This window comes from Poromitra crassiceps, assembly GCF_964638095.1.
Source record: "Poromitra crassiceps genome assembly, chromosome: 1".
NCBI classification, from domain to species: domain Eukaryota; kingdom Metazoa; phylum Chordata; class Actinopteri; order Beryciformes; family Melamphaidae; genus Poromitra; species Poromitra crassiceps.
Window position 1 is genome coordinate 16,313,517 of NC_139623.1, and position 16,850 is coordinate 16,330,366.

Genomic DNA, 16,850 nt, shown 5'->3' on the forward strand with positions numbered 1-16,850 from the left:
GTGAGATTCTGGTCAAATAAAGACGTCAGAGGGTTCCACTCTCAAAACAATGCAGTTGTGAGAAAGTGGTGAGCTGTTTTCTTAAGACATCTGGCTGACTAGACAACGAACTTGGCTGGATATTACAGAATAGTGACAGTCAAGACTTCAAGTTCACTCACACAGACAGCTGTTACTCACTCCACTTGATGACATCATCCGTCTGCTGCCTGTCCACGAAAACCACTCACTAATTGATGCTTAATGAGCTAGCCTACTGGACATGTCTTTATAGGAGCAGGGGATCTGCCACATGAATGAAACAGAAAAGCCCACTGATCAGACCGCTTGAGTCTGTCACAACAACCAACGGGAAATGTAAATCTCCCCCGCACTTAAGTCACCAGCCATGACCTTTGAGACAGCTCACCTTGGTAAAGGTAGTCTTTGTGTGTGGTTGTGATAATCTCGTTGGCTTGCTTGAGTCATTCCTCTTTGCAAAATGCTACCATCATGACAGGAAATGAGAATGAGCCTCTGGATCAGATGATAATATCGTTGTATAATCTCTCCCATAGTGGAGCAAGCCTACCTGCAGACTCATCATTTCACGTCAAAGGGGGAATGAGTCCTGCGTCGCCACCTTGTGGAATGTTCCTTTGGTCTGGAAGCCGAGGCGGGTGCCAAACCCTAGGGGCCCTGCTGTGGGAAACAAGCTTGTCAAAAGATCATACGGAAACTTTAGGCCTTTTAGTCTAGGATTCAACGTTTTATTAAAAACAAGTAGTTTAAAAACATACACGGAAGCCAAGTAAAGCAGTCAAGTAAAGCATGAGACTACATGGCCCAGTAGACATGAGGTTTTACTTCTTGCTTTAAAATAGATTCATATTAATTCCAATACATTTCTCTTACTAGAAATATCTGACTGTGAATAAATGGATTGATACTGACACTTAAAATCTATTTCATATCACTTTCATGTTCCAGTTGATTTTATTAACAAACTAAAAAACAAACATTGCATCCAGGCAATGATTGGCCTACAAAACATGTCCAGTTTGCATTGTCTTAGGCGTGCAGTTGGAAGTATCTGGAGATATCCTGTTTATTGATCCATCATGAGATAAATGCTGGCTTTCTCAAAGCCGAGTCCTCTGATTGGCAGGAAGCTCATCCTGGTCGAGTCCCCACAAGAAGGTCCGGAGGCGTGTCACTTCCTTCTGGAGCTCAGGGCTTGGGATTGGTTGGGAGAGGTTGAGCCGAGGAGTTTCATTCGGTAGAATGAGAGGAGGATGGTCCAGGAAGCTCTCAAAGATGTCTATAAGATCAGAAGACATTATTATTATTATTATTATTATTATTATTATTATTATTATGATTATTATTACTAGTGCAATATCCGTAGTGCGGTTTATTATTATCCCCCCATGCACCACCCTGTGGGCGGTTCCCCCCCACATCCACACTGCACTCCGTCAGGTCCCCCCTAAGCCAGGGGTTCCCAACCTTATTTGGCTTGTGACCCGATTTTGACGTCACAAAAATCTAGGGACCCAAGACATTCAAATTCTGGTACACCATCGATAATATCATCAGTGACATCATCAGTGACATCGTCAGTGATGTCACATGTAACAGTAAGCTTCTTTTTTCCCCTCAGAATTCTGACTTTATTTTCAGAATTCAGACTTTATTCTCAGAATCCCGATTTAAAGTTATAATCTCAAACATTTTCATCTAAAAAAAAGAGTCACTATCTATCTGATCAATGGTGATTGAGGCTATTGCCCATTGACAGTTTGGATCTCACCTGCAATTATCACTCATCCCCCATAGGTGTCACCCAAGACAACAAAATTATTACTACATTATCAGCTTCACTTTAAACTCAGAACTAAAAAATTAAAAAAATCGCAAGTGACCCTAATCATCTTTGGTAGTTTTAAATTGTGTGTGGTGTTCAAAAAAGAAACAAGAAAAAAATAAAATAAATTTCAGGCGACCCTATTTTAATTCCACTTAGAGTCGCGTCCCTAAGGTTGGGAACCACTGCCCTAAGCGCACTCCCCAAGTTTGAAGTCGATCCGACAAACGGTTCTCAATTTTAACTAAAAAAGTTCTACACCCCCCGCCCCCATGGGTAAAGCTACCCATTCCCCTTCTCCCCCATTCATACATCATGCTCTCCCACTCTTCACTGCCCCCCCCCCCCTCGATTGGAGTAGTACCCGTTACACAGTGCCCGTTCCCCTCCCACTTGACATCACTGATGATGTCACAATGAAGTGCTTTAGTAACATCACTGATGCATAAATCAATGTCTGTATGTCTGTACATGTATGTCTGCGCACAATTGCTGCACTTTGCATCACTGATGACATCACAATGATTGTGCGCAGACATACATACATACAGACACTCACCAATGCCATCTCTGGTCTAGAAGAAGGCGGTAATGCTGCCAACTGCCATAAAACACCAAAAAGAAGAAGAAGAAGAATGCCATCACTGATGACATCATTATCGAGTGCTTTGCAAAGTTTATGTCTGGCGCATAACTGCTCAACTTTGCAGCACTGATGACATCACAATGATTGGGTGCAGGCAGACATACATACATACAGACACTCCTGGAATTATAGATACTAGTGCAATACCCGTCGTGCCCGTTCCCTCCCTCTCTCACCATTCACCCCCACCCCCATGGGTACATCTACCAAGCTGAAGATTCTCCCCCCCCCCCCCCCCGCATCTACCTGTTCCCCTTCCACCGTTCATACATCATGCTCTTCTCATTCCACCCCCCACCCATGGGTACATTGTTTTTGTCCCACTGATGATGTGACAATATCTATGACAGCATCAGTGAAATCATTATTGACCAAAATCATCATCACTGATGATGTCATGGGCATGACACATAATAATAATAATAATAATACTACATTTATTTTATAAGGCGTCTTTCAAGGTACTCAAGGTCGCCGTACAACAATTAAAAACAGTTAAACAAATGACAATCAAACACAGTTAAAATGCAAAAGCAGAAATAAATATGTCTATGTTGAGAGTGAAACTGGGGTGCTTGGTGAATGTGGACTTGGAGCCAATGAGGACTACCTCTGTTTTATCACTGCTCAGTTTGAGAAAATTAGAAGTGAACCATGATTTGATTTCCTGTAAACAGGCACAGAGGGAGGAGGGAGGGAAGGTGGAAGTGGGTTTGGAGGAAACGTAGAGCTGGGTGTCGTCCGCGTAACAGTGGATGACAGACATACAGACACTCCTGGAATATGGCACAATATGACACATAGACACTTGCCAGACATACTGACAAACAGACACACAGACACTGCTGGAATTATAGTATAGATAAGATCGAGCGCTTTAGTGACATCACTGATGACATTTTGACATAGAGAGCCGCAGGAATGAGTCCGGAAAACATCGATGCTAACACTTCCAGGTTCTTCACGGTTTCTGCCTATGGGATTTTTGAATGGGTTTTTGGCGCGATGCTTCAAATGAGGTCTGTGGTTAATGCAAGCTTATTCAAACGCGAACCAGTGTTCAGTAGGATAATCTTCACACATGAGGACCACTTTTATGAGTTTTTAAGCTTTTACGTGCCGCTAAAAGGGCGGCTAGCTAGCAAACGGCTAAATGAGACTACACTGTTGAGTCGACGGGGATATTATACGTCAATAACGTCATCACTTCAAAGGACGAACGCGGAAATTCTCTTTCCCTCACCTGGTTCAGCCCGGGGAAATCAGTGCACAGCAGCGCACACATCAACAACACTCCAGGTTGAATTTGGCTGTGGTGACGTGACGTGGAAGCTTATGTGACACTGTGTAGTTCTAGATTAGTTTAGCATGAGCTTTTTAATTCTAGGGCTTGCATTTATGCTTCAAAACTCATGAAAGTGGTCCTCATGTGTGAAGATTATATCGCTGAACACAGGTTCGCGTTTGATTAAGCTTGCATTGCCCACAGACCTTATTTGAAGCATCGCGCCAAAAACCCATTCAAAAATCCCATAGGCAGAAACAGTGAAGAACCCAGAAGTCCAGGACTTCCGCGTTCCGACTACAAAAATACGTCATCCCTGTGGTACTCTATTGTCATCAGTGATGCAAAGTTGTATGTCTGCGCACAATTGCACAACTTTGCATCACTGATGACATCCCACACTGATGACATCACAATGATTGTGCGCAGACATACATCTGTATAGCAATGCTGTATACAGACAGACAGACAGACAGACACTCCTGAAATTATAGATAGATTATTATTATTATTCACTGTTTTATGCAATGCTAAACCACTGATAACCAGCTGTTTCTTGAAACTGAGAGTCCGAAGCGATTGGCTACATAATTATATTAATAGTTATTTATCTTTTTTTTTTTTTACCTCCACTCAGCTCTGTGCCTGGCGGAGGAGCCCAGGAGGCCGGCGGGGCCCTGGCTGGTCCCAGCTTGTAATGGATGAGCAGGTGGTGCAACTGGGAGGGGCTTAACAATGGATGGTCCTCCAGTAGACTGGTCCAGGATGACTGGCAGAAGAGGGATGAATAGAGTTAAAAACAGCCATTCATATTCTATAGGAGGGTTGAATATGCTAATAGGCTAACCCTGACTGCTCATGCAGCTATATTACCTGGATGAGGCGGGTCTTGGGCACACACAGAAAGTTAACTGTGACTGACAGTTTCTTCAAGAACTCAGAGGCAATGTCTCCTAATCCTGCTCCCTGTAGCCAGTCCAGAACTAGGTCCAAGTTTGTACGGATCTGGACCGCTCTGGACCAAGAAAACAGCCCATCTTAAAAAGAAGAAAAAAGAGAAGAGAGAGCAGGGATAGAGAATGTGTCATTTGCTATAGTTCAATAGTTTGCTTTTCATGGGGATCAGACATGAGATCAGTCTGTTTATCCGAGAAAGCACATTCACTGTAACACCCAAACCACTGTAAGGCAAGGCTGTGGGAAGGCTGAGCCGTAACCCTGTGCCTTCTCAGCTCTCTTCAGCAGAGTATTGAGCAGGAACCTTCTCACCTCTCTCCAGCAGAGTATTGAGCAGGCACCTTCTCACCTCTCTTCAGCAGAGTATTGAGCAGGAACCTTCTCACCTCTCTCCAGCAGAGTATTGAGCAGGAACCTTCTCACCTCTCTTCAGCAGAGTATTGAGCAGGAACCTTCTCACCTCTCTTCAGCAGAGTATTGAGCAGGAACCTTCTCACCTCTCTCCAGCAGAGTATTGAGCAGGGACCTTCTCACCTCTCTTCAGCAGAGTATTGAGCAGGGATCTTCTCACCTCAGATTATTGAGCAGGAACCTTCTCACCTCTCTTCAGCAGAGTATTGAGCAGGAACCTTCTCAGCTCTCTCCAGCAGAGTATTGAGCAGGAACCTTCTCACCTCTCTCCAGCAGAGTATTGAGCAGGAACCTTCTCACCTCTCTCCAGCAGAGTATTGAGCAGGAACCTTCTCACCTCTCTTCAGCAGAGTATTGAGCAGGGACCTTCTCACCTCTCTCCAGCAGAGTATTGAGCAGGGACCTTCTCACCTCTCTCCAGCAGAGTATTGAGCAGGAACCTTCTCACCTCTCTTCAGCAGAGTATTGAGCAGGAACCTTCTCACCTCTCTTCAGCAGAGTATTGAGCAGGAACCTTCTCACCTCTCTTCAGCACAGTATTGAGCAGGGACCTTCTCACCTCTCTCCAGTAGAGTGAGCAGGGACCTTCTCGCCTCTCTCCAGCAGAGTGAGCAGGGACCTTCTCACCTCTCTTCAGCAGAGTATTGAGCAGGGACCTTCTCACCTCTCTCCAGCAGAGTATTGAGCAGGGACCTTCTCACCTCTCTCCAGCAGAGTATTGAGCAGGGACCTTCTCACCTCTCTCCAGCAGAGTATTGAGAAGGAACCTTCTCACCTCTCTTCAGCAGAGTATTGAGCAGGGACCTTCTCACCTCTCTCCAGCAGAGTATTGAGCAGGGACCTTCTCACCTCTCTCCAGCAGAGTATTGAGAAGGAACCTTCTCACCTCTCTTCAGCAGAGTATTGAGCAGGGACCTTCTCACCTCTCTCCAGCAGAGTATTGAGCAGGGAGGGGTTGGTGAAGAAGAAGAGGTAGCCTTCTCACCTCTCCAGCAGAGTATTGAGCAGGAACCTTCTCACCTCTCTTCAGCAGAGTATTGAGCAGGAACCTTCTCACCTCTCTTCAGCAGAGTATTGAGCAGGGACCTTCTCACCTCTCTCCAGCAGAGTATTGAGCAGGGACCTTCTCACCTCTCTCCAGCAGAGTATTGAGAAGGAACCTTCTCACCTCTCTTCAGCAGAGTATTGAGCAGGGACCTTCTCACCTCTCTCCAGCAGAGTATTGAGAAGGAACCTTCTCACCTCTCTCCAGCAGAGTATTGAGCAGGGAGGGGTTGGTGAAGAAGAAGAGGTAGCCTTCTCACCTCTCTCCAGCAGAGTATGGAGCAGGGAGGGGTTGGTGAAGAAGAAGAAGAGGTAGCCTTCTCACCTCTCTCCAGCAGAGTGTTGAGCAGGGAGGTGTTGGTGAAGAAGAAGAGGTAGCCAAAGGTTTGGGAGGTGAGTGGAGGGGACAGGCAGGCGTCCCGCGACAGCTTCAGGGAGCAGCGGTACACCTCCACCAGCCCTGCCACTGTGGGGGGCAAGGAGGACACGTCGTCTACCTCCCCCTGCCCCCCTGCTCCGGCGTCTCCCTCTGCGTCCCGTGCTCCGTCCTTCTCTTTCTCCTTCTCCTCGTTAGAGAATGGGTTGGTGTCCAGGAGAGCTGGAAGGAGTGAGTACAGCGTCTTTGTGGCACAGAGGGGAACACAGACACTTGAGTTAACTTGGATTAAGAGATTTAAGATTAGGGATTAAGATGGAGAGGGTGGAAGGGAAAGGCAGAATTTTTTGTTTACCTTGGTGAGGTGATACACACACTGCTGGAAGGTGTGCATAATGACATCATCCAGCTGCGCCAGGGCCTCTGAGCAGGTGTCCATGTCAGCCGTCAAAACCGGGTCCCCAGGAGCTTTAAAGAAACCACCATTAAGGTAAATTTCTATCTCCAATATGTCATATTTAGCAAAATATTTCCTGCACCTGTCATAGAGACAGTCCCTTTAACACAGTCCCTTTAAAGGCTGTCTGTCTCTATAGCCTTTAAAGGTCATTATTGTCCTCGCAGAACCACAAGAAATGCAAATGCAAGGCTCTATTTCTTCTCTCTTTGTACTTGAATGAGTGATTTTATCCCCAACATAAATGAGAGCTCGGGCTCTGTGTGTCTGTCCCACTGTGATTGTCCCACTGTGACATCATCCGTGATGTCATAAATCCCACTGTGACATCATCAGTGATGTCATAAATCCTACTGTGACATCATCCGTGATGTCATAAATCCCACTGTGACTAATCAGTTATGTCATAAATCCCTGATCCCACTGTGACATAATCAGTGATGTCATAAATCCTACTGTGACATCATTGATGTCATAAATCCCACTGTGACATCATCAGTGATGTCATAAATCCTACTGTCACATCATCCGTGATGTCATAAATCCCACTGTGACTAATCAGTGATGTCATAAATCCCTGATCCCACTGTGACATCATCAGTGATGTCATAAATCCCACTGATGACATCATCAGTGATGTCATAAATCTGACATCATCAGTGATGCTGGTCTCATTGGCCACACAGCAACCGAGTTGCGGGCAAGGCCGCGCAGCAGCCCAGCTGCGAATGCGAGCTGCAGGGCCAGCTTGGCGAGCTGCAGGGGCAGGGTCCTGCAGACCATTGCTGCAGGACAGGCGAGGCCGCGAAGCGGCCGAGCCTAGGGATCTTGCGCGCGTACTAGTTATTATAAAAGGGAGCATGTGGGCAATGTTTTGTCCCGGAAGTGATGTCACTTGAGCAATTGTGCATTGTTTTCAAATCATGCTGACCTTCAAACTCCCACTCTTTCTCCATGGCCTCAACTTTGACCTGGAAGAAGTTCAGGAGCTCTGTGGCATTTGACATCCAGAACATCAGGGGCCGCAGGTCGGCTGAAAGTTTCTGGACATTTGGCGTGGTGATCTCACTTTCCTGCTCTGTTGAACTGGACACAACATTATGGTGGATGTTAGTGCAGAATAGAATAGAATAGAATAGAATAAATCCTGGACGGTTTATGAGTTATGAGAAAAATACATAGTTAAAAACAGTAAAAGCTAAACACAAACAGAAAAGACACACAACAATACAATATAAAAAGTATAGTGGGCAAAATGAGGAGGGATATATAATCAGAATCATTCATAAAGCACACATACAACACTCACCTCATGGCGTATGGGTCTGCCCGCCTTGTATCTCCTGTCTTTAATCTATGCTTGTCTTGTTTTGTCTATGTTGCTGTTTGCCATGCTTGTTGTTTTTATCTGAGTATGATTTGAGTGTTATGTTCTTTTATGCACTGTACGGCGGCGAGCTTGGGTGTTTTGAAAGGCACCTCCAAATAATGTATTATTGTTATTAAAGAACTGTTTCCTACTAAGAATGTGGTGGCACACTTTGGCATAATCATTTAATAGACAATTTATGTCATTAAGGTCATTAAAACTCTCTAAATGTGAGGACAGTGTACAACAGAGTGCACGGCACAATGTAAAAGAGCATGTGCTTCACATTCTACACAACCATTTTTGCAGCACTCGTTTGGATGGACTGCATTTATATAGCGCTTTTATCCAAAGCGCTTTACAATGTGCCTACATTCACCCATTCACACACCAAAGGCTTTACAATGTGCCTACATTCACCCATTCACACACCAAAGGCGGCCAGCTGCTGGCACAGAGCCATCGGGAGCAATTTGGGGTTCAGTATCTTGCCCAAGGAGCCGGGGATCAAACGACCTGATTAGTGGACGACCCACTCTACCTCCTGAGCCACAGCCGCCCCGTTTGCTGATGTATTTGTGTATCTACCAGTTTACATTTAAAAATCACATCATTTTCATTCTCTGAATCGTATCTATACTGCAATTTTTCAGCACCACAGTATTAGAATGTTTTCAGCACACCGCAGAAATTTGCCTAAAGACGTAACAGCACAAGCACAAATAATATAACATGAATCACTCAGCAGTGGAGGAAGTGATCTCTAAACAGAGGAAACATGACGTACAACAAAAATGTCCTTACTTTTGCGTGGGATGCTTATCCCCAAATTCCTTAATGTTATCCTGTGAAGAAAGTTGGAGACAGAAGAGAGGAGAGACATCTCGGCTTAGTGTGGGGGTGGAGGAGGGGGAGCGGAGTCCAGCTCTGCAGCCAGGACAATTACAGCACATTTTCCAGAGGCAGGGAAGTGACATCAACTCATCCTTGTTCCTGTCCACCACCTACCAGGCCGCAATGAAGGGCACATGTCTGTCTGTCTGTCTGTCTGTCTGTCTGTCTGTCTGTCTGTCTGTGTTACTGTCTGACCAACTGTGCCAATCTTTCAGTCTGCCTACCTGAAGTTTCCCTGCCAAGCTCCTCTAAGTGTTGTCATCTCTCTGTCACATTTGCTAAGCCCTGGTTTATTAAACTATGGGACGGGGCCCAAAATGCTTCATGGTTTGCCTGTTCATAACTCCTCATGAGCCTGGCTCCCAGACTGAGACCTCTAATATGGATCTCATTTCAGGGCCAATGCTAAGCTAATGGTATCAGTCATATTACATACTGTTGTTATTGTATCAGTCATATTACATACTGTTGTTATTGTAAAGGTAAAGGTAAAGTCCCACTGATTGTCACACACCTGAGTGTGCGAAATTTGTTCTCCGCATTTGACCCATCCCCTGGGGGAGCGGTGAGCGGCAGCGTGCGCCGCGCTCGGGAATCATATGGTGATTTACCCCCCCAATTCCAACCCTTTTTGATGCTGAGTGCCAAGCAGGGAGGCAAATGGGTCCCATTTTTATAGTCTTTGGTATGACTCGGCCGGGGATCGAACTCACAACCTCCCAGTCTCAGGGCGGACACTCAAACCACAAGGCCACTGAGCTGGTATCAGTCATATTACATACTGTTGTTATTGTATCAGTCATATTACATACTGTTGTTATTGTATCAGTCATATTACATACTGTTGTTATTGTATCAGTCATATTACATACTGTTGTTATTGTAACTCACCCAGACAATTCCTTTGATGAGATTGGCTGCCTTGAGTAATATCTGAGGTGTGAGAGCAGGGTCAAGGTGCTTGGAGGCGTGATCTATCATGACTGACAGGAGGTAGGCTGGAGCTAAAGGCCCGCCCCCAGAGTCTGGTGATGAATTCTTGGAGATAATCTCCTAAGAGAAAAACGAGGGACAAACATAACATACAGTTAACAGCTTCTTCCCACAGGCCATCACTCTTACTTCAACCAGTCACTTGTACACTTCACTTGAACACTTCGCTGAACACTTTAATCCCTTTACCTTGAACACTTTACCAGTTTGATCACTTAAAACCAATGACAGAAATACCCCTGTGCAGCAAGCAGCCTCATGTACACAATTACCCCCCTACAAACACACGCACACGCACACGCTCACGCGCACGCGCACACGCACGCGCACACACACACACACACACACACACACACACACACACACACACACACACACACACACACACACACACCCCTAATGTGAAATGCCTTAACTGTGCCATAACTGTCTCAAAGTTAGATTGGTAAGTAACAATATGCAATGCAATATTTGACTTATAGTCTTGTTTACAATCCGGTGTGGTTTACCTATACATATATTGTACCTAGATATATATGTTTTGCTTATATAGGTACATATAATACACTTTATAATAATAATAATAATAATAATAATAATAATAATAATAATAATAATAATAATAATAATAATAATAATAATAATAATAATTTAATACATTTTATTTAAAAGCGCCTTTCAGGTCACTCAAGGACACTTTACAGAGTTATAATCAGATGCAAAACAACCGATAAAAGCAAAACAGTATAAAAATCTAGCCACAAGCGGCAATGCAGGGGTTCAAGCCTTAAGCAAATTGAACACCTAATAGTCATTGAGGCAAATTTGTAGAGCATGTTCAGGTGAACATGTGGAAAAAAGTTGCGTGAAAATTGGAGAAACAGCCTGGGAGTTACAAACGGGTGTGAGTACAGCCTTTTTCGTGCTAGGCCACGGCCACTTTTTACATCTGCGGCGCCCCCTTTTGGTCAAATCGCGAAATAGCATGTCAGAAATGCCATTCCAGATGAGGCTGAGAAGTTTGCAGCCGATTATGCGAATGGACTTGATTTACCGCTATTACATGCTTACACCATAGACCCCGCCCACTTTCACAAATGGTGACAAAACTTCTGATTTTGTCTAGGACATCCTCCTTGATATATCTGCCAGGTTTCGTGATCATTGGACAAACAGGTGCAGAGTTACGGCCTTTTGTGTGTTAGGCCACACCCATTTATGGCGTTTATGGCGCCCCCGTTTGGTCAAATTGCACAAAATTTGACACACATGGTCTGGGATGGTCTCCGAAGATCTCCAGCAAGTTTCGTGAAGATTCCTTAATCGGTCATGAAGTTATGACAATTTAGCTGAGGGGCCACGCCCTCTCACAACTTTAACGATTAATATCTCCGAAACGAAAACGGTCAAACGGTCTAGGAGGAGATCTCGAAAATGTGTTTTCCAAACTTTTCCAAATATCTCAAAATTTTTCCAGACGGACCTTAACTCATTGAGTGCCAATGACGACTATAGTCGTCAATTCAAATAGTAACGTTCAGTGCCAATGACGACTAAAGTCGTCAATTGCGTTTTTTGACGGTGGAACGTGGATCAAAGCCAGATCCATCTCCTGTGAAAGTATGGTGGATGTTGAATGTGTAAAAGCTATTTTACGGACCCATTAGGTGGCGACAGTGCTCTCCAGATTAGAGCAAGGCGAAGAAAAAACAGAGAAGAAGTCATGGGGAAACGGAAATCGCATCGGTATGCATAACGTTAGCTGTGCCTGCAGCAGCCAATCTGCTGCCACAATTGAGCCCCTCCGTGTCCGCTGCGATAGCCCCAGCCACATGATTAGTTGTGGAGTTGTTATTATTCTCAACTGGAAGCGCTGGAAGCCGGTGACAAATACACGCGGAACACTGTGAAAAAGCTGGGTTTTCAGTGCAGAGCAAACTCAGCAGAGAGCCACCAGAGCCACCAGAGACACACCCACGGAGGAGGGGTTTGCAGTAGAGGGGGGTGGGGCACGCAGGGCAGCATACAACACCGACCCAGACAGACCCAGACAGCAGGCTCGATGGACAGATTGGCAAGCTAGAATATCTGATGCCCACCAGCAGTAAATCAAGACCAGCAAGAAAGTGTAGGGTCTGCGCACGCAGGGGCCAGCGCTGCTGGTTGCAGCTAAAAAATATTATTTTACCAAACAAAATTCCTTTGTTTTCGCTGTTTTATTGAAGGAAATTATTTTTGAGGTGTCACTATATCAGAAAATATTAGCTTCAGAGTCAGTGATGTGCTTGAAATGCTTCATTTCACAAAAGGCTGAATATCTCAGCTTCTAATTTGAAACGTCTGTTTTTGCTGAAAACAACCTATCTTCTCCGGCTGATAACTAAAGAACGGAAAATGATATCAATAAACTTTTTTTTGCTGATGATACAATAGAGTCTCATCGTTCTTTGGGCGTGTTCGGTGTTTACATAGTAATATCACACAATATCCTGTGGGCCTCGAGAAATCACTGAAAACGCTCTGAAAGGGCTGGCACTGGGACCATCCGTCTTCCAAAAGTGGCTGGCACTCAATGAGTTAAGGGTCCTTAAGGCAAATTTGTAGAGCAGGTTCACCTGAACATGTCCAAGAAAAAGTTTGAAAATCGGACAAACGGCGTGGAAGTTATGGCCTTTAACGTAAAACCTTCAATTATAGCGCCACCTTCAGGCCGATTCGAAAAATCTTTCTTGAGCACCTACCAGCCAACAATATCTGTCATTGTGCCAAATTTCAGGTCTCTGCCATTTACCAACTCACGGGAAATTGCGTCGGGGCAGATGAACAAGAACAAGAATAATAAACCGGGACAAATACAATAGGGTTTCAGCCCCTTCAGGGCTTGAACCCCTAATAAAAGAAGCGTGCAAGAGAAACAAGAAAAAAACTAAACATTAAACAAAGAAAACACCATGGAAATTACAGGGAGTATGCAATCTTGAAGAGGTGAGTTTTGAGGCTGGATTTGAACAGAGGGAGGGAGTCAATATTGCGGATGTCAGGTGGGAGTGAGTATAATAACACTTTACATCACACTTATGATTGTAAATAGCAATTAATTGGTTTAAATGTACCTCTGTTGACTCACTGTACTTGTTTGAGCTTGTATTCATACTTCTTTTCTGTGTGAGTACATTGAGATCAACCGGAGTCAAATTCCTTGTATGTGTACATACGTAGGCCTACATGTACTTGGCCAATAAAGCTGATCCTGAACATTATCCTCTACGTCACATTTGTATTATTCCTGGTATCTGGACAGTTATCATGAGGTTCTCTGCCTTCGCTTCTCACCTGTAACAGGGCGTCCGCATGGCGGGAATGAAACTTCAGAACTGCCTCTGTGGATCCCAGGTACTGCCTTAGTGCCTCCTGTCTGTCCAGCAGGCCTGAGGGGCAGCAGGTGGAGGGGGCATCAGCCTGCCAGGGCAGGGCCAGTGCCAGTGGCGGAGCTGGGGTCACACGAGGGTCACGGTACAGGAAAAGGAAGTGGCCCCCCAGACCAATCACATCCCCTGGTTTCAGAACTGCCTCCCTGTAAAGGGCCACACCGTTGTGTGTGACTGCCCCTCCTCTGAAGGGTCGCATCAGAGCTGGGGAGAGGAGCAGATCATTGATGAGGAACATGTCCAACACATATGTATTTTTTTGTAATATGTATTCATGTCCATTTCCTGCTGTTCTACTGTATGTCAATGTACAGTATAACTGTCCTACTGTATGTCAATGTACAGTATAACTGTTCTACTGTATGTCAATGTACAGCATAACTGTTCTACTGTATGTCAATGTACAGCATAACTGTTCTACTGTATGTCAATGTACACTATAACTGCCCTACTGTATGTCAATGTACAGTAGAACTGTTCTACTGTATGTCAATGTACAGTAGAACTGTTCTACTGTATGTCAATGTACAGTAGAACTGTTCTACTGTATGTCAATGTACAGTAGAACTGTTCTACTGTATGTCAATGTACAGTATAACTGTTTGGTTATTGTTCCAACATGATTTCTTTCTTCCAGATTTCCCCCCCATTTTCTCCCCAATTGTACTTGACCAATTCCCTGTCCCGGCCGTTGCTCCACCCCCTCTGCTGATCTGGGGAGAGTTGTAGACTAGCACATGCTTCTTCCAATACCTGCGCAGTCACCAGCCACTTCTATTCACCTGACAGCGAGGAGTTTCACCGGCAGGACGTAGTGCGTGGGATGATCACGCTATTCCCTCCAGTTCTCCCCCCCCTCCCCCCTGAACAGGTGCCCCGACCGACCAGAGGAGGCACTAGTGCAGCGACCAGGACCCATACCCTTAATACGGTTTCCCACCCGCAGACACGGCCAATTGTGCCAGTATGGACGCCGACCGAGCCAGAGGTAACACAGCACTCGAACCTGCGACCCTCGTGTTGGTAGGCAGGGAATCTACCCTGCACTACTTGGACGCCTGCTGTTGCAACATGATTTGGAGCTGGAGCTGGGTCTACCTTGTCCAGACGGCGTCTCAGGAACGGCGGAGTCCCTCCTGACCAGCAGGTGTCTGGCCAAGAGGTCCGGAGCAGAGAGGAACGTGTCCACCTTCAGAGGCCTCTTCCCCTTCCTCTCTCTCTCTCTGTCCTTCTCTCTCTCCCTCATCGTGGGCTTTCTTCCAAATACATGCGTTTGCCCCGCCATGATGTACAAAACAAAATCCTGATCCAAACACACACACACACACACGCACACACAGAGGAGAATGGAATACAGTGAGCGGCAGGGGGGTCTGTTATCTTCTAAGTGCTATGGTTATGCTAATCTCCCATCTTGGAGATGCTACGTTGAGCAGAAGGCGGTAGATAAGGTATGAAGTGTGTCACAGTTTGCTACAATGGGGACCTGTGTGAGGTCATTGTGTGAGATGGAGTGATGTTTTGTGCTGTCTCTGGGTGTATTGTGGCAGTATTGTACTGCTCTGAGGCTGTTTTGTGCAGGACGCTGAATGGGAGAGGCTTGTAGAGGGATGGAAACATTGATGGTATGTGGCGATTAGAGACATGTAGGTATGATGTCATGCTCAGGGTGTGTACATGCGCGTGTGTCTGCAAACAGCGGTATGCGTCTGTAAGTATCTCCTTTTCTTATTTATATGTGCAGTATGGGTCAATACGTGTGTGTGTGTGGTGTGTGTGTGTGTGTGTGTGTGTGTGTCTTGCCTTGCTCTGATCATAACCTTGCAGCAGTAGGAAGTAGGGCCGGTCTGTGGGTGGAAGGATCAAACTCTGTGACATCATTTCCAGGTCACAGCTGGAGTAGTCCTTCTCCTCCTCCATTGGCTGGTTCGTCCATCCCACCTTGCCTATAGCCTTTGACCCTCTAATCTACAATAGTGGGTTAAGACACATACATTAGGTTAGAACAGTGGTTCTTAAAGTGGAGTCCAGGGACCACCAGGGGTCATTTAGGGGGTCCCAGGCAAATGGATGTATTGTTAAACTTCACGATTATTTCATTAACAATAAGTTGGAGAATGTAGAAGAATGATTTGGTCATATTTCCTCTGTTATCTGTCTACCAACAATACAGATTGGCATGGAATTCTGGACAAAATACACTATCTATCATATCAAATAAAACATATTCTTAGATTTGGATTTGAGAAACAACATCTCATCAAATGTGGGTCTATGGCCCTAATGTGGACAAAATTAGGGGTCCTTGATATGAAGAAGGTTGAGAATCACTGGGTTAGAACACCAAATTCACAATGAGCTCCTCTTTACTTGCATGTCATCCCAACATTTGAACATAACTTCTCTTATGGTCCTCACCTCTCCAGACTGAGGAGTCATCATCATGCTCACAATGTTCTTCCGGTCCTGCGGTCCTGTGCTGTTGTTGGCGGGCTTGGCGGTGCCGCGCGGGTCGTTAGCCACATGGTTGCCTTGTTGGCGCCGGCGCAGGCTGAGGTTCATGTCACTGATGCTCCTCCTGAGCTCTGTGTTTCTCCCACGGTGACCTCGCTCGCTCTCCTCCGCCCCGCCCCCTGAGGACATCCTGCTACGCCTCCAGCGAACACCTGTTTCATTTGAGAAATGAATAAATCCATTCATAAAACAAACCGATTTTGGGGGGACTAAAAAAGATAAAGCCAAAAGGTGATCTGATTCAGAGCACTTTGCTGTTTGCCTATTATGAATTGTGGAGGAAGGATTGAGTCAACACGGCGCTCACTCACTCCCAACTAGTCAAATACTGACGCTTTGGGTTGCTGCTCCCATCCAGAACACCAACTCAAAGCATCAGTAGTTGATGCACTTTACCTGGTGTTGCACTGTACGTCTCAGGGAGATGCTTGTCTATATCTCGTTGTTGGAGCAATTTAACAATGACAATAAATATACTTGAACTTGAACTTGAACTTGAACTTGACTACTTGGGAATGAGAACCATGTTGACTCAATCCTGGAGTTCTCTCTCCTGATTAGATAAAGTGGGATGTGATACCAGAAACATTTCTCTTCTGTTTAGCGCAAAGCCAGGGCAGGGCTATCAGT

The 16,850-nt window shown here is 45.4% G+C and overlaps 1 protein-coding gene across 1 annotated transcript in view; it reads right to left on the reverse strand.

Annotated features, from left to right (window-relative positions):
* Positions 1–815: 815 nt before the first annotated feature.
* Positions 816–16,850, reverse strand: part of rasip1 (Ras interacting protein 1) — a 20,778-nt gene continuing 4,743 nt past the window's right edge. Inside the window, exons 5-16 of the mRNA XM_083638294.1 lie at positions 16,125–16,372; positions 15,510–15,674; positions 14,805–15,009; positions 13,612–13,910; positions 10,177–10,338; positions 9,196–9,236; positions 7,954–8,108; positions 6,921–7,033; positions 6,515–6,809; positions 4,651–4,814; positions 4,405–4,546; positions 816–1,300 (exon numbers count right to left, since the gene is read on the reverse strand). Of these exons, the coding sequence (XP_083494420.1) occupies positions 1,122–1,300; positions 4,405–4,546; positions 4,651–4,814; positions 6,515–6,809; positions 6,921–7,033; positions 7,954–8,108; positions 9,196–9,236; positions 10,177–10,338; positions 13,612–13,910; positions 14,805–15,009; positions 15,510–15,674; positions 16,125–16,372 (2,168 nt within the window). The 3' untranslated portion in view covers positions 816–1,121. The remainder of the gene's footprint in view (positions 1,301–4,404; positions 4,547–4,650; positions 4,815–6,514; positions 6,810–6,920; positions 7,034–7,953; positions 8,109–9,195; positions 9,237–10,176; positions 10,339–13,611; positions 13,911–14,804; positions 15,010–15,509; positions 15,675–16,124; positions 16,373–16,850) is intronic.